The 25,357-nt window shown below is 38.9% G+C and overlaps 1 protein-coding gene across 4 annotated transcripts in view; it reads left to right on the forward strand.

Moving 5' to 3' along the window:
* Window positions 1–25,357, forward strand: part of LOC122551600 (myosin light chain kinase, smooth muscle-like) — a 422,603-nt gene that overhangs the window by 319,717 nt on the left and 77,529 nt on the right. For all 4 annotated transcript variants that reach the window (XM_043693744.1, XM_043693745.1, XM_043693743.1 and 1 more), the window contains 3 exons: window positions 12,868–12,918; window positions 14,960–15,087; window positions 17,038–17,191. In XM_043693744.1, the coding sequence (XP_043549679.1) occupies window positions 12,868–12,918; window positions 14,960–15,087; window positions 17,038–17,191 (333 nt within the window). The remainder of the gene's footprint in view (window positions 1–12,867; window positions 12,919–14,959; window positions 15,088–17,037; window positions 17,192–25,357) is intronic.

The raw sequence follows: 25,357 nt of genomic DNA on the forward strand, positions 1-25,357 counted from the left end.
AAGAGCCAGTTACCCGGGGCTGGAATTGAACCAGGTCCCTGATACTTTGAGGCAGTTGTGCTAACCACTGCACCACCATGTCGTCCTAAATCAGAGGGGTTTTAAATAGAACCTTGGGAAGCATCAGGGTAATTGTGTGGGACTGGGAAGAAAGCTATTTATGATGATTCTTTTGCTCCTGTTGGGTAGGTAAGGTCAGAACAGTGCATGTGTAGTCCCACTCAGCCGGATGGCAATAGAGAGGGTTTGGAGGAGAAAGGTGTAATTAACTGTGTCAAAAACTAAAGATACGTTGAGAAAGATATGAAGGGAATTATTTGTCTTTGCATTTGTATCCTGGCTAAGCGCCATCTTAGGAGAAAGTGACGACTGCAGATGCTGGAGATCAGAGCTGAAAAAGCCCTTCTTATGCCCGTAACACGATTCTCCTGCTCCTTGGATGCTGCCTGACCTGCTGCGCTTTTCCAGCAACACATTTTTCAGCTAAGTGCCATCTTAGTACTGTGACAGGGTAGGGAACCTAATTGAAGGGATTCAAACATAAAAGTTTAGGACACACATGGGAACAAACTTGGAAAGAGACAACACATTCAAGGGTTTTATAAAAGAAAGAGGTTGTAGTTGTAACAAAACAAAAAATAGAAAGTGCTGGAGAAATTCAGCAGATCTGGCAGCATCAGTGAACAGGGAAACAAAGTTAACATTTTGAGTCTGATATGACACTTCCTTGGAACTACTGAAAAAGAAAGCCCGCACAGAAGCTGCAACAGTATGGGAGAATTCCCAGGGCAGAATACACAGGAAATTAATCAACCACAGTTCAGGAAACTATTACAGAAAATCAAAGGCACTTGCAGAGTTTGGGAAGAAATGTGCTCTCTGAAAATTCACCAATGGAAAATGTATGAAGAAGCAGAGTACGGTTCATACCATGAAGGAACTCCAACGCAAGTGTCAGTGATACCACTATCTACGAAATGAGAAATTCCAAGTTTGGAGGTTATGGGGGTGTCTTTGTTCCCTCACCCTCAGAATGCCCTTCAATCTTCCTTGTGTCCATTAGATTCACCCCAACTGGCTTGTAGACCTCAAAATGGATCTCCAGTACAGCCTGTAAATTCATTTCAAGGTATTATTGGTGGATTACTGGTTCTTCCTGACCTTGGGTGTTCATTATCAAATGTTGGTGATTGGAAGGAGTACCATAAAAGAACTTTGGGGTGATGTTGAGAGCAAGGAATAATACCTTTAACTTTAAGTTAGTTGCTACGTCACAGTCAGATCACAGGAAACTGGTGTCTAGGTCGGCATAACTCTAGAGAGCACCTTCTCTGATTTATCATTATGGTTATGTTCAATAAAACATTTGGTGTTCAGTCACAAGCCTTCATATTATTATATTTGATAAAGCCTGCAGAGCAACCTCCTCTCAATTTGTGCACGTTAGTTGTGAGATGCCAGAAGAAGCCCAGGCCATAATCTATTCCAAATCCTTTCGTGTTTAAAGAGCTGTTTATTATACAGTGTTAATTCAGCAATTTTTTTCATATTGAATATACTTTCCAAAACTTTGCAAGATTGCAATTTTGTGGTATAATTTAGTTGCTTTGTATTAATGGAAATGATTTTATGATTATAATACAAAGAATTTTCCTATATTTCAAACTTGCAAGTTAGGTTTCAGGTATAACCTGAAGAAGTGATAAAGGAATAAGACCATAAGAACTAGGGATAGGAATATACCATTTGGCCCCCTAAGCTTGCTCCACCATTAAGTAGGATCATGGTTGATCCCCCATTCCTCCTGTCCACTTTGCTGTGTTTTCCCCATAACCCTTGATTCCCCTTCTGATCAAGAATCCATCTATCTCAGCCTTAAATATTCACAAGTACTCTTCCGCCACAGCTCTTTGTGGCAAGGAATTCCAAAGAAATCCCTCCTTGACCTAGACTCTTAAGAATCCTAATTGTTTCAATCACTTCTCATTCTTCAATGAATAGAATTCCAGCCTATTCAATCCATGCTCATAGGACGGTCCTGAAATACCAGGGATCATCCTAGCAAGCCTTGTCTGATCTGCCTGCAATGCATTAATATCTTTCCCTAAATAAGGAGACCAAATCTGTTCTCAGTACTCCAGATGTGGTCTCACCAGCACTTGTATCAGTTGCAGTAAGACTTCTGTACTCTTGTAATCTTGAGTATGTCCAGTGATCTAGTGTCCACTGCTCACTGATGAAGAGAATTCCAAACACCAACAACTGAGAGAAGCTGTTCCATCTCATCTCTCCTTTACATGGGTCCACTTTTGGAAAGAGATTGACAACTTCATACATGAGCATTATGCCTTTACCCAGAGAATCCCTAGCTGTCTTGCTGATCTCCAACTGCTGTCTCTTCAGTAATTACCTACAAAAGTAGAAAACTTAGGACAGTTCTCCGACCAAGTCAAGGAGCCACACGCAGCATGGAAGAGGTGAACAAATTAGTCAAGTTAATGTTATACAATTCAAATCTAGTTAATTCCAATTTCAATTATCTAGCAGTTTTAACACAGACACTTTAAAAGAATTTCTTACATGATTTCAATTCACCGAATTATAAAGGATTTTACGTCATGCAGCCTGTGTTTATTTGACCCCAGAAGCCTATGTTAATATTAATGTAACATGTGAGCCTCCTCCATCTAACTACATCTGCTCTTATCAGCATCTCCTTCTATTTCTTTCTCCTTCATGTACTTAGCTAGCTGTCTCTTAAATGTATTCATACCATTTGCATAATTTGTATGAAGCAATGTCAAAGAGTAGACAGAAATGATTTAAAACAATCTGAGACCACTAATAGCAATATCACCGCTCTGAACAGAATGCTCAATTTCAAGACAATATTATTTTGTTAAAAGGGACTATAGCTCATAAATATATGTGTGATTGCTAAATGTTGTAAAGGGATGCTTTTGTATGTTTGTCTCTCTGTATCTTTTGTTAAAACTGTTGACTTATCGTTAACCTTGATGAAAAACATTTTGTGTTGTCTGCTTAAAACATTGGTGTAGCTTCACTTCAGTTTTACACCCACATAGTGTAGTACTTTTTCCAGATGTCTGCTTGTAAACAAATGAGTTTATCCATCTTAATACTCGGTAGTTCAAAAGTCAATGCTATTAAATTGGAATAGGTAACACTTGGATATCCAGTCTACCTGGCTACTTAATCAATTGATAGCAGTTGGCCATAAAACAATTCCTATGAAGTGTCAGTGACATTTTGGACAGTAATCATTTATGATGACAGTTTAACAACCTATGTATTCAGCCACTTCCTTGACAGATATTTATAGCCATTTTCAATATTACCAAAAAAGGGCATCTCTCAAATTGTAGCTTTAACCTTTACATGCCCCCACAAAATATGAACAAGCAGCAGACTTTTGTTCAGTAAAATATTCCAAAGAAACTGTACAGCCTGAAGACATGAACACTTGAGATGGAAAATGAGTGTTCAGTTAAATATTTTAATTGAGACAAACAATGTATTGCAAGCAAAACACAAAGTGTGCCTAACTTCAACATTAACATCAGAAACAAGTGTTCAGTTTTCACCTACTGTCAGATGTTTTATATCAGTTTTTATTTGGGCACTGCATGATGTCACAATTCAGCCGTGTTCACAAAGATTTTCCTAATTTCAAAATGACAAATTATAGAGTTTCTCCTGAAAAAAGATATGTAGAAAAATGCAGCAATATTTTACTGAACTTGAGAAGAGGAAATTTGATGAAGTGAAACCAGAAGTTAATCTTTGGATCACTTTGCTCTTGGCAATGTCACTATTTTTATAAACATTCTAGTTTATGACTGCTAATCATATAGCATTAGGAGATCTTGTTACTTCGTTCCAAAGGCCAATTGTTATTCAAAAAAAACCCAAAGTTGATTCATCAGGCTTTTAGATTTGTCTGTCTGAGAAAATTCATATAAGCAGGTTATATGAGGATTAGTCACAATCATTAGATGACATTTTTGAGGTCTGATGGGAACATCACACTGAACATCTGACTCACCTGCATGAACCCTGGAAGTACTGGTAACATGTGCCATGTGGAAAGAAGGCCTTAACTAACCAACTTATCAAAAGGAATTGCAATCCACATTGTGTTTTTTGTCTTGTCAAATAAAGATGATCAATATTCCTGTTGAATTTCTGAAACAGGTTGAGCAAACGTAAGAGAACAGAAATGGTCTCAGTCAACAACATTTGCACCCACAAACATACCTTATACCTGCCCTTATGGGCTGATGAGAAGGATTCCCTTTGAGGAAAGCATACTCTAACTATGTTAAAAATCACACAACACCAGGTTATAGTCCAACAGGTTTAATTGGAAGCACACTTGCTTTCGGAGTGATGCTCCTTCATCAGGTGATAGTCTAACTATGTTAGTCAGATGGAAAACCTAGTAAAGTCAAAAACTTTAAAAGATCTAATTAATAGCAGTGGCTCTTCAGATGTTCTTTCAGTTGGCACAACATCAGTACATGAACTAAGACGCATGGAATAATCAAAAAATAACATGGCAAATTTTGTTCTTGTACAGCTTTAAATTATAGAATGAGGCTTGGAATGAAATTATTTTCATCAAGACTCATAAGCTTTCAATTTAATACCCAATACAGTCTCGTGAAAAATATATTCTGAATTTGTGTGGATGCGTGCCTAGCATCCGGGCATGAATAGCTTAATAATTAACTGTTTCTACTTTGACAGTGTTATAGTGAGTGTAACAAGGTCCACCAGTTGGACCTCATAGAATATGGATTTCCTGATTGGGACTATTAATCTGGTCCGATCAGGAAATTCTGTCTGACGGTTAAGAATAGGAGTGTCAAAGGCTAGTATTCTGTTCGTTCTGAGATCTGGCTCTGAGGGAGTTGGATCAGTATCACAGACACTCCATGTGTAAATAGAAAGTTATTTGGTAATGGGATACCAGCATCTGCAGAGTTAGTGGGGATGAGAGTAGCATTAATGATGGAAACATATAAAAGCACCTACTAGCTGGCTTTATCATTGGAAAGTTTGGCAAGCAGAGCACACATTGCAGGGTATCCCAATGGAAGAGGACACCCTCACCAGTCTGACTGAACTTGGGGCACACCACTTGGGTGAAGGCAATTGTGTAGCCCCACTCAGGACATATTCTGAACAGAGGGACTCTAGGTCAGCCCACAGCAAAACCCCAAATCAAAGCCAAGCCTCAACCAAATGCTTAAAATTTTCTTCAGGATCCATTCCAGCAAGCCATTGTAGGTGTTGCCATTATGCAGACTCAAGACAGCAAAAGAGTTCTACTAGACCTAAATTGAATAAGAGAACTTATCGGTCATTATCCAGGAGAATACATACTCTGGAAAGTCCACCTACATTTGGTTTGATTAACTTGCTTAGCAACATCCAAATAAGAATCAATCAAAATAAACATCTGGTTAAATGGTCACCTGGTTCTAACGGAGGTCAATATCAATGCAGCTGTTTCAGTGATCACAAAACCAGTTCTTAAGAAAGTTCACTCTGGACTCCAACCTTTAGGTTTGTGCAAGACCTTGGCTACACTGAGAACCTATACTGGGGAATCTTTACAGATTAAGGATACAACTTCAGTTCCAGTCTCTTATGAGAAGCAACTGGTTCAGATACCGTTGATTGTAGTAAAAGGCTCGGGCGAGAAATTGGTTGAGAAAAATTCACCAAGATTGGCTCAACATTTTTTGTTGAGCAAATGTCTGCCTGAATGAATTCTATGATCTTCTATTAATTAAATACTGGGGCGTTTATCAGGAAGGCCTAGAGACAAAGGAGTCAAGAGTGTGGTGCTGGAATCCTGATGAAGGGCTTTTGCCCGAAACATCAATTCTCCTACTCCTCGGATGCTGCCTGACCTGCTGTGCTTTTCCAGCACCACACTCTCAACTCTGATCTCCAGTATCTGCAATCCTCACTTTCTCCTCGGGACAAAGGAGCCAAGGCCAACTTGCCTGTTGACCAGGAAGCAATCCGCGATTCTGCAAGGCCCGCCCGGTGCCATTAGCTGTGAAGGAATCATCAAACCAGTCCAGTTCATGGCATGGGCAGCATCAGTCATACTGACTGTGGATCCTGATGGATTGGTTTGCCTTTGAGGGGATTTTAAACAAATGGAAAACCACTTTTTGCAGCTGATTAAATACCCAAAGTTTGGATGTCATATTTGATTTTTTGTAATTATCTTTTCCTTAATTTATTAATTAGAAGGTAACCTCTATAGGTTTTCAAGGTGATGAGTAGACGAAGAAGAACTATTACCTCTAACTAGTAGATCTAAATTATAAGTAATAGATTTATAATCATGGCAAAAACATTTAGATAAGCATAAAAGTTTTCATTTGTCAAGTTGTCAGGATCTAGACTGTTGCATGTGAAATGGTGGTAGAAACTGATTCCATTTAAGAGTAGTTCCGCAGGTACTTGAGCATTTTCAGGATTACATTAATAAATGGGTTGTGGAGCTAAGCATGACTGCTCATAGAACCAACTAACACAAATCAGGCAGTATAACCTCATTCGATACTATAATCTTCTAACAAGAAGTACTGGAGACTGAGCCAATTCAGCTTACCAAGAAACCAAAGACTTGGCATTTGACAATAATCTCTAAAAGGAATAGGCCAGCTGAAGACCTATTCAAATGGATGAAGTTTGGCCAGAAATCTCCCTCTCAACCTCATGGAACTTCAGCTGGCCCTCTCTATCATTCTTTTGGTTTCTGAATGTGGGCAACATTCAGATGTGCTGGTGGGCTTTATCCTTGAATTGCTACACCTACGGTGGTCTCACAATGCTCAGGTAATCCAGAGAATTTTTCACCACTTCCATTCTTGTTTGCACCTTCAATCTTCTGTTTAGAGCCTATGTTACAAGTCAGATCAATGGACAATTTTGCTGCAGTTCAGGGATGCCTGCTTTTAGTATTTTAGGCCTGTTTCTAATTTGTGCCACTTGGATTGATGGTTGTGCCACCCTACATTAGGGAACATTGCTACAATGTGGCGATGAAACTTGGTCATCACTTTAAGAGTGTGCATGACTTACTCTTACTGATGGAGAAAGTGAGGTCTGCAGATGCTGGAGATCAGAGATGGAAATGTGTTGCTGGAAAGCGCAGCAGGTCAGGCAGCATCCAGGGAACAGGAGAATCGACGTTTCGGGCATTAGCCCTTCTTTACTCTTACTGATGTCTTCTTATTATATTGTTAATGAATCCATATGCTCTGCCAATGAAATAACCAATGGGATATGTCTGTGGATAGCTGTAAATCTAAAAGGTTTGGCTATGCTTTGCAAAAAGGATACCAAATTATTGAAATGTATTGAAATGTATAATAGGCAACTGATCTAATTATTGATTCTGATTAGTTTTGTGGATAGGAGGGAGAGGTGAACTGAATTATTCTTACTGTCCCCCTCTCCAGTCCATAAAAAGGGCTGATTTTTATAATGTTTTTCTTGTTTGCTTTCCCGTCTAGTATAAGCTGTCATGTATTTCCCCAAACTTTCACAATGGTTCTTGGATTTAGGATTGTATACAGAACAAAATCACGCAAACACAGATCTTAGCTCAACCACAAACATATTTAATAAAATAAACCTCGTCATGTCCTGATACTAAGCCTCTTAACTTGTCTCAATGACACACCTTGCTGAGTTTAGATTAGAGTGGTGCTGGAAAAGCACAGCCGGTCAGGCAGCATCCGAGGAGCAGGAAAATCGACGTTTCAGGTAAAAGCCGTTTCAGGACATTGATTTTCCTGCACCTCGGATGCTGCTTGACCGGCTGTGCTTTTCTAGCACCACTCTAATCTAGACTCTGACTTCCAGCATCTGCAGTTGTCACTTTTGCCTAGTTGCCACCTTGCTGAGTTTGTCTGATTTAAATCCTTCCACTGTTTAACCTCAGCGCCCACCCACCACGTGTAGTAGGAAAGAAAACTTAATAGATAAACCAAAGGCAGAACTTCATGTTTCTGCTCAAAGCTGGATTTGATTGTTAAGCTAAAGTCACCATAACCCTCTCAGCTCCAAAACCCTTCAACTTTGACCAATAACTTACAATCCTCCACATGGTTGGTCCTTCTGATGATAACTGAAGCTCCACAAGCCAGGCCAAGCATTACTGATCCTCCTTGGTGCCTGCAGAACCCTGTCCCCACCAGACCAAGATTAAAATGATTTGGTGGAACACTTACAGTTCTCATTTTGGCAGGTCGGTCTGGCGTTGATTGTTGGCCTGTGTGAAATTACCCAGTTCTGACCCTTCTTCTAGTAAAAGTTGCTTCAATTTTGCGCCTTTTTATAGTGTTTCATATCAAACATATCACAACCATGTCAACCATTTTCCCAATGATCAAGATAGCTAAGAGTAAATTCTCCTTTGTGTATTTCAGACAGTCTAGCCAGGTATGATAAGTGAAACAATGCGATCCTTTTCCATGCAGTCCTGACAACCTGATCAGTTTTACATTTCTCCTCTTGGTTTGGAGATGACATGACAACAGCACCTAGCCCTCAAATGGGCAAAGGTTTGAAATATCCACGACTCTTCTCAATGGGAATTCATTAAAGTAACAGTGGCTAGGTTAAAAAACTATTGTATTAGGAGATCTGTCTCTTGATTGCATGAGGCAATGGCAGAATTGCACTACAATAGTCTTCAGACAATGTTGAAACCCTCATGCTGAGCTCTTGTATGTATTTGTGCTGAGGGATGGTTTTAATTTACAGCACTATATCTATGGGGTTTGAAGTCCTTTTTCATATTCTATCGAGTTCACTGGGAGAGCATTCTGATTCTGCAGAGAAAATCTACAACTTAAGCTATCAGAATGAGTTCACATGAATTAGAAAATCTAATAAATTGGCAGCCAATTAAGGTTCTTTCAGTTGGCTAGGCATAGAAGGCTCCCTTTTGCAGGGGGTCAGATGCAGTCAAATTGTTGGTGGAGGTGTAAGCTGGAGTTGGTCCATTTCACAGGCAAAATATGGGTTTCTTTCATACTGTTGTGAGATATTGAGATCGGAGCCAGGAGTTTAGTTAAACCTGGAGCTGGTTGCCAAAGCGTGCCGTCTTCTGATGTTGCAAGCAGATGGTTGAACAAAAGCCATAGGTGTATAATTAAAGGGTATAATTTAAATAAACCAGCAGATTCAAACATGTGCCTAAGATATAGGGTTCAGCTAACAAGGTTGGTTTAGGTGTGCTGACCAATGTTTGCCTGGGTAGGCTGAATGGCCTACCCTGTTGTTACACTCTTCAATCTGTGGATTGAGAATGGAGTCTGTCCTGATCATAACTTTACTACACAGTCAGTAAAGTGGAGCCACGTTGTTTTGCAGGCTCCAGGCTCAGTACATTGGGGAACTTCTAGCTCCAGTATTTTGGGGTCCCCACTTGGGTTGGATTTCTTCCCTGATCCATATTAGCTTGTCAGAGATCAGCTGGTATACCTTTTGATCTGTCAGCATGGGCTCTTCTGTCCATCTACATCTTGGACTGTTTGTGGGTTACTCTCCGGTTGACCCCCCACTGAAAAATGTTATAAATTTCCTCAGGACAGTGTCCATATTCTCCCACTGCTCTTGGGTCAGGCGTGCCAACCTGGCATTTACAATTGCATGGTATACCAGCCAGACAGCTGCTGTTTCAATTGGGAACTGTTCCAGTCCCTCTTTCTCACCTGATCCCTCCTGGTTACACTCAAATAGCTCCACCCTGTGGTAGACACTCATTGGTTGACTGAGCTCTATGTGCTTCAACTCCCCTGTGTTAGCCTCAGTAGCAGAGCTTCAATGCTTCAGACCTTACCCTGAGCTACCTTATCCCAATGACTTTTTTTTGCCACCACTTTTTTTCTCTTCACCCACCTCAGCTTTCTGCCACACTGCAGAATTTACCTGAAAGGATTTACTTGTCCAGCTTCTCTGGACTGAATCCTAGAGTCCACTCTAACTCTTGAGTCTGTAGGTCCCCTCATTTCTTTTAAGAGGGACAAAGCTTCTTCAGCTAATAGTTGAAGTTATAGATCTTGAAATATAAATTTATAAATGGATAACCACTAAAGTATGAGAAAGACAAGAGTGAGAGGGTGGTAGCACCTACTGCAGGATAGGCTTTGAGCAGCAGTTTGTTCAATTAATCTGTAGAATTTGAATAATCCATGTGGTACTTGGGAAATCAGTAAGAAAATTGAAGTATTTGAAAATGGAGATGACAGAGATGTAGATACATAATGCTACAGCAAGAGACCAAGAAAAAGGCTTTTGGAACTGATGCATTGGTAGTTTTTCAAATTCAGAGCTTCCTGGATTACAAAAGAATATTAGAGAGTAAGATAAAACATGAAAAAAGGAGAGCATATGACTGATGTCAGTTTGATGCTACGGTACAAGTAAGTCAACAGATTTGAAGGATTGCATCGTCCCTTAGTGAGGGAAGTAAGGATGAAAATTATGAAGGTACAGACCATAATCTTCAAATCCTCCTTGGATATGGACGAGTGGAGCCTTCTTCAAACACCTTCTTCAATTTGCCTTTAATAATCAGCCAGCAACTACAGGTCAGTCAGTTTAACCTCTGTAGTGGGAAAACATCTAGAAACAGTAATCCCAGAAAAAAAAATAAGACACCTGGACAATTATAGGTAAATCAAGCAAAGCCAGCATAAATGTTTTAAAGGCAAATTGAGTTTAACTAACTTGATCAAGGTTTTTGATAAGGTATCAGAGATTGAATGAGGACAATACAGTTGGTGTGGAATAAATGGACTTCCAAATGGTGTTTGATAAAGTGCTACTTACTAGGCTTTGAAGGAAAATTGAAGACCATGGACCATAGTGTAGTATCAGCATGGATATAAAATTAGTTAAGTAGGACTGAAAATAAACATTAGTGATGGATGATTGTTTGTTGTACTGAAGGAAGATATGCAGTGGTATTCCCTAGGAATCAATGCAAGCTCCACTACTTTCCAAACTATACATTAAAGACTTGGACGTGGTGTACAGAGAGCAATTTCAATACTTGCAGATAAAACAAATTTTGGAATTAGTAAACACTCGGGATGGTGATGATAGACAAAGGATGGTTGACAGAATGATCAAAGAAAGGATAATGGAGTAAAGTTTGAGATAGTAAGCTTTTGGAGAAAGAATGAGGAAAACCAATATAAACAAAAGGGTTCAGATCAAAAAAGGGTGCAGGAACAGAGGGAGTCAGGGATTACATATTGAAGGTAGCACGACAAGTAGAGAAAGCGGTTAAGGAAAAAAAAATGGGATCCTGAGTTTCATAAATTGAGGCTGTGCACATGGATACTCTTGGATACTAGGTAAGCTGGCCTCGTAGGTGAAGGAAGTGGTAAGCAGTATGTTGGCATGAGGGTATGAGGGGCCATGGTCTTTGTCTAGAGAAGCATCAGATGGCAAAGGAGGTATATGGGGTTATAGGGACAGATAGAGGGCATTAGGTAGCATGGATTGACATGGGGAGTTTACTGGTTGGGTGAGGAAATGGTAGGGTGAGGGCTGGAGGACCTTTTACACTTTATGGTTTTATTTTAATTTTTGGACAGAGTGCTGGAGCCCCAAGGCAGGCATTCCAACCAGCCTACCTCAGCAACTGGCAGCCTTCTCAACTCTTCATGAGTCACCTGACCCAACTTTCAACTTAGCCCATTGGCTCCCCCACCCAAACGAAAAATGGGGAGTGCGGGCAGCTATTTTTGAAGGTCAGATCCAAGTATCCAGGAATTCCTTTTCCTCTGGGCTGTTAACCCAGGAAAGGGCCTTAGAGTACAAATGTAAGGAAATAATGCCAAATCTTCATAAAATACTGATTCTGCCATGACTAGAAATGTAAACATTTATGTAGTAACTTTAATTCCTTGTTTTAATATCTAACATTTATCACTAATTCCTCATTTTTTTGAAGAATCAAAAAAGTACACCAAAAAATAGAGTACTTTTTGTTTACTAATTTACTTTTTGCAGGGAATGTCATGAGATAACATTAGTTCATTTAGTAGGAACAGTAAGGGATAATCAGTCTAAAAGCGTTGGATTTTAAAATCCGTTATGCTTTCTGTAATATTTTGAGATAAATTAATGAGTAAAATACTACTAATTAAAGAGAACACAATTAGGCCATTTAGCCCTTGAGTCTGTTCCACCTTTCAATCAGATCATGGCTGATCCTTAACTTAGATCCTTATGCCCACCATTGTTCCATTTCTCCTAACACTTTTTTTTAACAAAGGTTACAGTAATAGGATGATAAGAGAATATATGTGCTAACGTACCTATCACTTGAAGGGAGAGGTCATTGATGGCAGTGTTTGCATCACGGTTTTAAGTCAGTCAGCGACAACTTTATGAAGGTCATTATATCCTCCCTGTGTCCTGTGTTTGATGTTTTTAAACAACATATGAATTGGATGGAATCAGTTCACATCACAGAAAGAAAAAATGGTCATTGAGAAGTCTGAACCACGCTACAAATTTAGTTTAACGTGACCTTTTGACACTGATCTTTTGGATGGCGAGTCTGTTCTAATCTTCTGTTTTGTATAAATGTAATAAATAATAGAACCCAAAAACAAGACTTCAATTGTTCAGAATTATATGTTTCATCACAGTGAGGAATGATATTTGTTTGCTCAAATATTTTCAAGTGAATTAACTTTTAAATGCTGCGCAATCATTGAAACAGTCACTCAGTCGATGCTAAAATGATTGTCTTGGTGTCCTCAGTTTATCCTTTGTCCTTTCTTTTAGTTCAGGCCACCATAAAAAAGAAACCAACTCCAAAAACTCCTCCCAAACCAGGTAAGATGTTTCTTAATAAGAGGGTAAGTTTAACTTTGTTTCCTTTTCTTCTTTGCTAAACTAACATGTAGCAACTGGTGTTATTACAAATTTTTGGTACCATTTCCCTCTCTTTGCTACAGTCTGCAACCGTATAAGTAAAAGAACTCCAATAACCTGACCCCCAGTGAAGAGCTTGTTTCTTACTTTCCACGTTTGTACTTGTTGTGGAAAATTGACTCTAACATATCCCAGCTGGTGAATAATTTACAATTGATTAAACAAGAAACTTAAATTTCACCAACTATTTCCTCATCTTCGTTATCAGATCAACAAAAATATCCTCAGACAGTCAGCTGGGACTCTCTGGGGTATTTGTTTATTCAATCTACCATGAGCTTTTGAACTTAAGGGAGTGAAGCCAGCAAGTTCAAACGTAAGTCTATTGAGACTAAATTAAAACACTTCAGCACAGGTATGTGGATCAGTCATGCAACTGTTTTATAGTTAATGAATTTAATGAACAGTGGAGCAAAATGAATAGCTTATTGAAATAAAAAAAACAAACCTGCATCAACTGGAAATTTGATGTGAATATGGAACTGCACAGCATGTTAGTATCTGAAAGAGAAAAGACAAGTTCAAAGTTTGGGAATATTAGCTTTGTCAGAGCTAATGAAGTTCAATTGAATTAATATTTTTCAGTTGTAACTCAAAGCTTGTAAGAGAATTTTTAAAAATGCACAACCTAGCTCTTGAGGATCGCTTTGTTTTTGGTAAACAGTTTCAATTTTTTTAATTCATTGAATATAGGCAACACTGGCAAGCCTGGTATTTATTACCAGTCTGTGTTAGTCTGAGTTGGTGGTTCTTTCATTTGAAGGCAAGTTGATATGACTGGATGACTTGATGCTCTTCCAGCACCACTGGAATCCAAAATCTGGTTTCCAGCATCTGCAGTCATTGTTTTTACCAACTTGATCAGCCAGTTCAGGGGGTATGTAACCACATTTGTGTGGGACTGAAGTTTCATGTAGGCCGTATTAGGTGCAGAAATTAGTGAACCATTCAGTCCTGTAGGCAATTAAATCTGTCATCCTTACCCAGTCTGGCCTACATGTGACTTCAGTCTGGCTTACATGTGATTCCTGACCAATCTCTGAAATGGTCCAGCAAGCTACTCAGTTCCAGGACAATTAGGGCAATAAATACTGACCTACCAAAAATCAGAAACTCATATCTCTACTGAGCAAAGCCTGAAGAACCCATCAGTATTTTGAAAGAGATTATGAATAGTGTAATTTCATAACTTAAGTATAGTAAATTATTTATTAAGAGGGAGCTGCTAAATATAATTATAATTTATTTTGCTACAAACACATGTTTGCTCAGTCATATATTTTCATACAAGGTATGTGGTCTTCCATCATAAAGTTGATATATAATACAGTTTTGGCAAGTATGTAAAGCAGTGCCAAATTGGATTGTTTATGTTATCAGTATAATGTCACAAAATGTCAGATTTTTGTTATATTTTGACAAGGAAAGCACGTGGTGAATTTTGTTTTATTAAGCAAAAATTATACCAGTTATGGTGTCAGTAAAATATTCAAAGGCAATTTACACATCTTCAGGTTAATAAGCCTGTACAGATACTGATTTAGGCTTCTCCATTTAAGTAGTATGAGACTATATTGTTTCATTAACAGATCAAACTCTCTATTTTGAACAAAACTGTCAGACAAAATCATCAAGCATTTTCTCATTCTGTTGTTTAATATTTTAAATAAAACTTCCATGAAATCGTTTCATGATCATTGTGAATACTTCTTCTGAGAACACAATGTTTTGGTGAGTAAATTGTCCAACTGGAAGATTGAGTTACAGCATAATTGTCAGTTTTTAAAGCATGAATTAAAAATCAAAACATATTCAATCTTTCATAACCTTCTCCAGTTTTATTAACGCAAAAAAGTATCTTTCCAAATTTATGAAAATTGACCTGGTGATAGAAAGCAAACAACCTTTCTTTATCTTCCAATGTGATGTTCATTTTCAACAGCTATTCCACCACAGATACTTCAATGTCCAGGAAGCATGAAAGTCCGTGCAGGAGAATCTGTGGAACTGCTTTGCAAGCTCACCGGAACACAACCACTCAGCTATACATGGCTAAAGTTTAGAAAACAGGTAATGTTTTATCCATTTATTTTGTATTGACATTTTCAGTCAGAAACAGTTTAGCAGCTGAGTTCTCTTTAGAAGGAAAATATTAGCCCACATGGATATCTATTCCAACAAGGCCATTAGACCTCAAGATGGAGGAACATAAATAGGCCATTCAGCCCATTGAGTATTTTCTGCCATTCAGTGAGATCATGACCGATCTGATTATCCTCAATTTCACTTCATTGGCTTTTCTGATTACTCTTAATTCCTTTACTGACTGAAAATTTGCCATTTTCAGCCTTATTAAATTAATGACCTAACCTCAATAACTCTTTGTGGTAAAGAATTTCACAGATTCTTTTTGAGAGAAGAAATTCCGCCTCATCTTTGTCCTACTTGTGTGACTCTGTCCTCAGATCCAAGACTCTACCACCTAGAGAATCAACCGCCTCCTATCTACCCTAAGAAGCCCCTAAAAGCCTTATATGTTTCAATAAGTTAATCGCTCATTCTTCTAAATTCCAGTGAGTACAGGCTGAACCTACTCAACCTGTAAGATATTAGCATGGGTTTCTGGACCCATGAAATCAAATGAAATTACCATTATGCTATAGCTTTCCTTCATAATATATTTTTAAAATGTAAAAATGGAATAGTTTTAGCCCAGAAAGAATACTATCAACCCTGTGCGAGTTATTGTTCCATATCAGAGTTAGCTCCTTTAATCTCATTACTTTACTTCGTCTACATGTAAACATTAATATTTCTCTTGTGTACTTTCCTTTTCTCAACAGTTATGCCATACAGTTTTCTTGTGCATTGTTAAAAATGCACAGGTTGTATTGTTTGCAAAGCTGTTCTATAGACATTGCGCTTTTGAAAGTTTCTGAATTTTGATGATCTGTAAATGATCAACAAACATCCATATAATAATCAACTCCAGAATGTATCTAATTGCAGCAATAACTTATATCAGTTAACAGTTGTGTTCTGAAATATCCCAAAGCATTATAATGCACAAGGGAACCCTTGTGCTATCAGCAAACACTGGGCTCATAAGTTAAATGGGGCAAGGATGAGGAAGTGGGAGACCTTGTAAGAACTGCGGACTACAGAAATAATTTGTAAAGTAAAGTAATATGGGGTTGGGACTGAAATAGAGAGAGCTGGCAGGCAACAGGAAAAAGGGAAAATGTCAGCTGAGATGATTTGTCTTCAAGAAATGGAGTCTGAAATCGCCTTTATTCTCCAGAGTTCTAGATAGTGTATTACGTGAAGTATCCAAAAACAAATGATTTCTTTTGATACAAAATTGCAGGACAAATAATAGTTTTCACAATAATATGTTTGTGCCAAGTCATTGTACTATTTAAAATAAATATAAATTTAAGTTTTGCTTTGAAATATTGTTGGTAATCTGTATTGAACTATTTTTCCTCATATAGTTGAACTTGTAAAGATTAGTTCTTTTATCAAATGTTTAATCTCATTATGGTTAAGAAAACATAAATTTGTTTCAGGCTATTACCTTATAGCTAGCAAAGAAAATAATTTTTGGTGTAATCAGTTTGAGTAGAATCAGAAACCCAGACACCAGAAGTGATAAAGAAAGCAGCTTAACTCTCTGCATTACACTGGCCTTTAAATTAAATGATTAATGTAGTGATGTGGGAAATCTATGTATGAATAGCCATTTTCTGAGGGTACATTGCTGATCACGAGCTTTGCATTGCCGCAACACATTTCAAACAATCATGACTGTGTTGACTGACATGCATTAGCAAAACCTGAAGCACCCTATTACCAACGTGCTCAAGCAATTGTCCTCAAGGTTTGGGAAGCCTGTGATGTTTTCTGAAATTGTCTCCAAAATAGAGATTAAACCAGTCATGTCAGTTTACTTGCCAATATTTTGTACACATCAAAATAAAAAGTTTTCTAAATCCATCCTTCATTTTGTCCTCTTATTAGATTAAGGAAAGTGATCACATAAAAATAGAGAATACAGACAGCAGCAGTAAGCTAATCATCTCTTCAGCTAAGCATGAAGACTGTGGCTGTTACAATTTACTTGTAGAAAATAAGTTCGGAAGCAAACAAGTTCAAGTTAACCTCACAGTTGTCGGTAAGTTGTTTAAGTCATCGTTGATACTTTGCTCAATGTGTAATTTTAGCAAAATCATTGCTTGTTAAGATGTTTTTGAATTAATTAATACTCATTTACTCAGAAAACTGTTGGGATATATACGTAAGAGTGATTTGCTTCAACCCTTATTTTAAGAAAAGGCATCCTTCTTCCAAATTATTGCTATGACAGAGCAATGTTTGCACTGTTTTGCAGTTAGATGCTAGGTACTTGTATCAAGCAAGATTTGTAGAATCATCTATATTCATTGTTCTAAAAAATCTTGTTAAACAAAGCAATCTAACTAACAAAAAGACAATATTGGATTTAATCTTATCACTCAAAACTGGGTGGTTTGGTTTTGCAATGAGGTTAAAATGGCAAAGTCTGGAACAAGACTCATTCCATCTCAAACCTGCCCACTTCCAATGTTATGGAGATGGAACAAGGTTTGGGTGTCTTAGTCACTCTTTATTAACCCTTGGTGACAATGTTTCAAGTAATCTGGTCTTTGGATCATTGGAGAACTGAGATATGTTGGAAGATACATTTGAGGAAGTCAGTACTTCTGTCTTTTCATGGGTATTGACTGGGAAGTTTAAACTTCTATTAGACCGTTCCTCTCTGTCCATGCCCTCCACAAATGTCTCTGACTCTATGTTAATGTTGAAGACTTCTGACAGTTCCAAGGTCCCTTCCTGGATAATTATCCAGGAAACTTTGGACAAAGTAGGGCCTAGTCTAACACCTGGGTTATGTCCTCCAGCCATACGTTGAAGCTCCTGTCCTGACCTGAGATGACCACCCCCATAACCCAGCCGGACTTTCCCTACCTGAAAATCTGAACATCCTCCCAACCAGACTTGACAATATGTCTGAACAACTAACCTCCTCCACTCCATCAGACTTAACCAGCTACCACTCAACTACTCTCTGGCTCAATTACCATGCATCTACTCTCCACTCCTACCCAACTACACCCCACTCCAACCACTTGACTACTCCCCCAACTGGACCCAGCTACCTTTAACTGAACAGACATAGAGTCGTACAGCACAGAAACAAATCCTTCGGTCCAACCAGTCCATGTCAAACATAATCCCAAACTAAACTAGTCCCGCCTGCCTGCCCTACTCCTAATCACCACCCAATATGACTACACACACCCTCATCTCACTAATCATCACCACTTTACCCAGCACACCCACCTGCCCATCTTACCCTCTCACCAAGCCACCTTACCCAGCATACCCACTCACCTCACCCACCTACCCAACTTATCCTCTCACCTCATCACCTTACCCAACATACCCACTTACCTCACTCACCTACCCTTCTTACCCTCTCACCTCATCCACCTTACCCAATATACCCACTCACCTCATCCACCTACCCATCATACCCTCTTGCCTGGTTCGCCATTCAGCCATTCACTCATACTAATGGAAATATTGAACCTTTAAATACAGTTAGTGCTGGAAGGAGAAAACATAACCTCTCTTCCTGATCTACTTAATTCCAGTGAAATTCCTCAGGGGACATTGTGCTATGTGTCTCTGTGACAGTCAGGATCTGAAGATGGCTGATGTGCAGCAGCATCCAGGCCCCTAGCCACCACTGGACTGGCACATTTACAATATCCTTCTCACTTCCCAGTAAACCAATCTAATCTCATTGGCTTTGTCCTGATAAAGCAGGCTCTCCACCGAAAAGACCTCTTGATAAGAGCCCCACTGGAAAATATTTAAAAGAACCTGATAGTTAAGTTCTGAAGGACTTCTGGTAACTCCATTCTTCCTGCCAGACTAAACTCTCTCAGGCTAGGTGGTTTCCAGTTTCCCCAAGTTTTCCACCAGAGAGTAAAAACTCATCTTAGTTTATCTTTCATTCATAGAATTGGTTTCATGTCATGACTGTGCAGGGGAACAGCAGGGAAGAGAAGTATAAAAGTGAAGGAAGAAGGACATCAAAATAAGGAAATGATAAAAAGAGTCAGGAGGGCGTTTCAGAACTTTTTAATGTTTCCTGGTACTACTACCCAAGGCTATTTCTGGATTTTCTTGATGAAGAAAGACATGTTCTTTCATGGCCAGGAGTGGAGTATGGTTGATGATGGGCAGAGGCAGGAGGGCTAGGAGTACATGGTCAGGTACAGGTCAAGCAGCATGGCAAGAATATTGGGGGTTGGGGGGTGGGGATGTCAGGGTTGACATGTGGGACACGGTCACAGCTAGTACACTTGTCCCATCCTCTGGGTCATGCAATTTTTCTATCCTTCTCTCTTTTCCTGTCACAGTTTCTCTCACAGTTGCTGCCATTTTCCTTGCCATGGGCACACATTCATATCTATCTCCCTATGTATAATTCACTTTCACTCTTTTAGCTTTAGTCTTTCTCTCTTTCTTTCCATATGTCTCACACATTCCTTGTCCCTTTTTTTGTTTAGTTTCCTTTCTGTTTAGTTTAGTTTTTTGTTTAGTTTCTCTTCCTTTTCAAAATCATAGGAGAATGGAGGCAATGCAGCCAAGGGCATGGTTTAGAGGTTGTGAATATGTCACCACGACTATTACCTTTTGATCTGAATAGTAAAAGGAGTTCATACAATGCCACAAGTTGATAGGGTTACACAATACAGACAGATAATGGAGTCTATCCAGGGCGATAGTATAATATGAAACAGATTCCGTCTCAGTCATGACCACTTTTTAATTTAATTTAATTTTAAAAGAAACAAAAAAGGTTCAGAAAGTAAATTTAAAAAAATCTCTGTTTGCATAGTCTGCTTTCATTAATCCTTTCGATGGAGTCTGTACCTAGAACATTTAGTAACATGCTCAGCACTTTCTAGTGTGATATGTATTTGATGGATCTGGTTAACTAGTTTGTTCAACTTTATTCTTTTTAAATATAACTGATTATGTTTTATAGTAAGATTGTTAAAACATTTCTAAAGCCCTCATTTGCTGTTCAAATAACAGAGATGCTTCCACAAAGTGATTGTCCTATAAAAAGTAAAATGCTTAAAACACTCTTACAGAAACATTGAAAATTAGTGGCTGTATGCTTTTCCTGTTGGAGGGAAACTTCAATTATAGCCTTTTATGGTTTCAGTTTCTTCAAATGATTTATTTAAAAAGAATGGTGCTGTCAATAGTCTCAACATGGATTTTATCCAAGTTGGCTTGTTGATTGCTAAGTGCTTTGGTGGCTGTGAAGCCGAGGAGGAGAGTTGAATTAGTGTGTGTCTGTTCTTCATCTGTCACTCAGGCATCTAAACATCTAATTGTATATTTCTTGTAAAAATGCAGGAAATGCAGTTCTCTAAATAAAATCTATAATAGTTTAGCAACAACTTTTGCCATCAAAGTATGGATTTATACATTTTTGGCATTGCTTTACAGCACCAAAGTAAAAATTGCCCACAAAATTGCAGGAATGAGGAATCCCACAGCAAGCGCGGTGTGCTAAATATTTTGCCACACCCTTTAGCTCCATGAGCTAATAATTGCACAGGGAGGTCAAGGAGGCATCTGGCACATTGGTGGATGATTGAAGCAACAACCTTACCATTTTAACCAACAAAATTTAAGAATAAAAGAACAAAGGAATAATGGAGAAGGAAATAGGGTTATTATAGTTAACTGAGAAATGAAGAGATGGAAAGAAAGTTGAATTAAGGAAGAAAGTGAGTTATTATTTTTCCAACAAATTATTAGCTGACATGATACAGTTGACTATTGGATTCCCAACCAGATGATTACAAGTTACATCCAAAGTTTCAAATAACATTAGAATCTATCTACTCTCATTGATTGAATTTAGTTGATTTTCAAATGGTCCAATAACAGGAGTCATGTGAAGTAAGGAAGCAAGGAAATAATTTCACCCTGGAGAAAACTGTCTGTTTTCAGTTGGTCAAATAATGCAATATTGCTAGTGACTCTTATAAGGTCCGTGGCCCCAATTAGATTGCTTTCTTAGCAAAATGGGATATTACTTTATGGTTGGCAAGGAATAAGCCTGAGAAGATGTTAGTTGGAGACTGAAATTCTGTCTTTATCATGTGCATGCTCTGTCAAGAAGAGAAATGAGTGCAGTAAAGGAGACAGCCCTTGGAGAGGATTTTGAGAAATTTCAGTCGAGACAGATTGGCAAATGTTCACCAGAGTCAAAGAGGTGTGGCTGACAGAAAAATCTCCTGGGAGATTCAATACTATAGGCCCAGTGAAACCTTTGCCTGCTGAAAATAGATGTTTATTCGAACATTGACATAAAGAGGATCCGGTCTGCTAAAGTAAGGGTTTTTCAGTTCTAGAAGGGACTGATAGTCTTGCAGAGATGGATCTATATCTTATTTGGGTCAACTTTGTTCCCATGATGCATTAGAGCAGCATGGAGCACCTCACATTCCAATCCGGCAGTGGGTTTACACTGACTCCAGTTTATCTAGCCATATTAAAGACCCCTTCCACAATTTGTATGAAATCCTATAGACAGCCAATGCTGCATTTATATGTGGCTTTCTTGTTATTTTGACCCCATAGTTTATTGTAATATCAAATGAATGTGATAGAAGCATGGATGGCATCTGTATAGAATGAGTTGTACTGTTAATATGTGAATAATTTAATATTTGATTGCTTTTGGAAGAGGACAATATACACTTAATAGAATAGTTCCAAAGATGAGGGATTGTAATTATATGCATAAAGTTGAAAAGTTAAGGTTGTTCTTCTGAGAGGTGAAGGGGAGAGTTGATTGACATGTTTAAAATCACAAAGGATTCTGATCTTGTAAAAAATTAGATTGGGGCCAGTTAACTTTAACGTAGTGTGATGCTGAATAAGTCCGGCAGCCTGGGTACCAGCTGAAATAATTTTTGTGAATTGAGGTATTTCAGGTTGTTACTGTCTCCTTTCCTTGTCCCATGGTTGTATCATCATTAGTAACCCTTGGATAATGAAACACAATATGAAAGAATGAGAGAAAAGCACAACTGTCCCTAATAACTTGAAGAGACAGATTGGCAAAGGAACCAGAGGTGGCATCAGGAAAGATATTCATCAATCAGTTGTTCAGAGATGGAATGCACTATCTGATAGGATTCAGTAGTAGCCTTTGAAAGGCAATTGGGTTAATAGAGAAAGAGAAAGAAATGCAGGATTTAGTCAAAGTGTAATTGAGTGAAAACTAAAAATTCAGACACAATGGGCCAAATGACCTCCCTCATTGATGTTCTGTTCTAATTATCCACAGAATTGTGAAATAAATGATGAGCCCTCCAGTTAGAAAGAGTGGTGGTGGTTAACAAAGGAAACAATGACACTGAGAAATTTGGAGGAGTATGTAAGGACACAGAGTTACAAAATGGAAATTGTGTAATATAGTAGCCTTATTTTTAATGAGCAGAAGTCTGGGCAGTACAGTGGCTCAGTGTCAGCACTGCTGCTTCACAGCACGAGGGACCTGGGTTTGATTCCAACCTTGGGCAACTGTCTGTGTGGAGTTTGCACATTCTCCCCGTGTCTGCGTGGGATTCCTCTGGATGCTCAAGATTCCTCCCACAGTCCAGAGGTGTGCAGGTTAGGTGAATTGCCCATAGTGCTCAATGATGTGTTAGTTAGGGGAAGGGCTTTGGGTGGGATACTCTTTCGAGGGTCAGTGTGGACTTGTTAAGGCTGAAAGGCCTGTTTCCACACAGTAGGGATTCTATTATCTATTCTAACTATATATATTATATGGAATTGTAGGGCTCTGAGTTGTGTTGTCCAGCAGAGAGACCTAGGGGCTCAGGTACAGAATTTTTTGAACGCTTGCATCACAGGAAACAGGGTGGTTAAGAAGGCATTTAGCATGCTTACCTTTATTGCTCGGATCATTGAGTATAGGAGTTGGGACATCATGCTGAGGTTGTACAGGACATTGTGAGTCCACGTTCGGAGTATGGTGTACGGATCTGGTCGCCCTGCCATTGGGAGGATATTATTAAATTGGACAAGTTCAGAAAGATTTACCAGGGTGTTATTGGGACTGGCCGATTTGCATTATAAAAATAGGCTGGGACTTTTTCACTGGAGCATAGGAGATTAAGGGGTGACCTTATGGACATTTATAAAATCATGAGGGGCATGGGTAAGGTGAATAGCAAAGATCTTTTCCCTAGGGTGAGGGAGTTGAAAATTAAGAGGCGTGTTTTGAAGGTGGGAGGAAAATATTTTAAGAAGAATATTTTACACAGACAGAGGATCATGGGTGGAATGAACTGCCCGAGGAAATGATAGATGTAGGTATTGATGTAACATTTAAAAGACATTTGGAGAAGTACATGAATAGGAACGTTTGAAGGGATATGGGCCAAACACAGGCAAGTGGGACTAGTTTAGTTTGGAAAATCAGGTCGACATGGACAAGGAGGACTAAAGTGTCTATTTCCATGCTGTACAACTGTATGACTTTATGACTGACAATACTTAAAAAGAGATTTGAATTCCCAGTGATGGATTTAAAGGCACACTTGACAAGACTATAGGTTTTAAGATTTTCACTTAATAAACAAGCAAGCAACAGGTGCTGCAGTCAACTATATGGCCTATCTATCCTGCTCTTCAACTCAGTATGTTTACGGATGATCTTTGGATTCAATTCCACTTTCCCACCCACTGCCAAAATCCCTTGTTTTATGGAGAGACCAATAAACCCATCTGCCTCAGTTTTCAATGTATTTAACGAGCAAGAATTCACAATTTTGTTTATTAGAAAGTTCCAAAGATTTGCAACCCTTTAAGCAAAACAATCTTTGCTCATCTCAGTCCTAATGATTGGACTCAGATCCTGACGCTGTGCCCCCTTGTTTCAGTTTTCCTGACCAGTGGAAACAACCACACAGTATCTAACCTAACAACACCCATCAGTCTAATAGAGCCTTAGAGTCATACAGCACTGAAACAGACCCTTCGTTCCAACTAATCCATGCCAACCATGTTCCCAAACTAAACTAGTCCCACTTGCCAGTGTTTGGCCCATAACCCTCCAAACCTTTCCTATTCATTTACTTATCCGAAAGTCTTTTAAACAATCCCAACTGTACCTGCATCCACCACTTCCCCTGGCAGTTCATTCCACCCATGAACCACTCTTTTTAAAACTAATTTAAAAATATGGCCCCTAGTTTTGAACTCACCCACCCTGGGAAAAAGACCCTTGCTATTCACCTTATCCATGCCCCTCATGATTTTATAAACCTCTATAAGGTTACCCCTCAATCTCTTATACTCCAGTGAACAAAAAACCCAGCATATTCAGATTTTCCTTACTCAAGCCCTCCAGTCCCAGCAACATCCTTATACATCTTTCCTGAACCTTTCTAATTCGATAATGCCCTTACTATAGCAGGGTGTCCAGAATTGTACCCAGTACTCCCGAAGAAGTCTCACCAACATCCTCAACATGACATGTTTCAATAAGTTAGCTTCTCATTCTTCTAAACTCCAGACAATATGATCGAACTTGCTCAGCATGTCATCATAAGACAATCACCTCATCCCAGGGTACAATTCCAGTGTATTTCCAGTGAGGTCTCATCAAAACTCTGTACGTGTGAAGCATGTTTCTTTGTTCTTGAACTCTAGTCCCTTGCAATAAAGACAAACATTTAATTGCCTTCCTAATCACATGCTGTACCTTCATGCTAACTTTCTGTGTTCCTTGTACAGGTACCAGCACACTCAAATCTTTCTGAACCTGAACGTTTATAGGTTTCACATAGAATTATAGAACTCCTACAGTGTGGAAGCAGGCCATTTGGCTCGTCAAATCCACACTGATCCTGCAAAAAGCATCATTTCGCATTTATCCAGGTTGAACTCCATCTGCCATTTCTCAGCCCAGCTCTGCATTCTATTTATGTCGCGTTGCAGCCTGCAGTAGCCCTCTATACTATCGACGACACCTCCAACCTTTGTGTCATCTGCAGATTTACTAACCCACCCCTCAACCTCCTTGTCCAAGTCATTTATAAAAACTACAAAGAGCTGAGGCTCAAGAACAGAGCCCTGCATGACCCCACTCAACACTGACCTCCAGGCAGAATACTTTCCATCTACAACCACTCTCTACCTTCTGTCAGCCAGTTAATTCTGAATCCAGATAGCCAAATCTCCCTGTATC

The sequence above is a fragment of the Chiloscyllium plagiosum genome, chromosome 7 (assembly GCF_004010195.1).
Source record: "Chiloscyllium plagiosum isolate BGI_BamShark_2017 chromosome 7, ASM401019v2, whole genome shotgun sequence".
NCBI classification, from domain to species: domain Eukaryota; kingdom Metazoa; phylum Chordata; class Chondrichthyes; order Orectolobiformes; family Hemiscylliidae; genus Chiloscyllium; species Chiloscyllium plagiosum.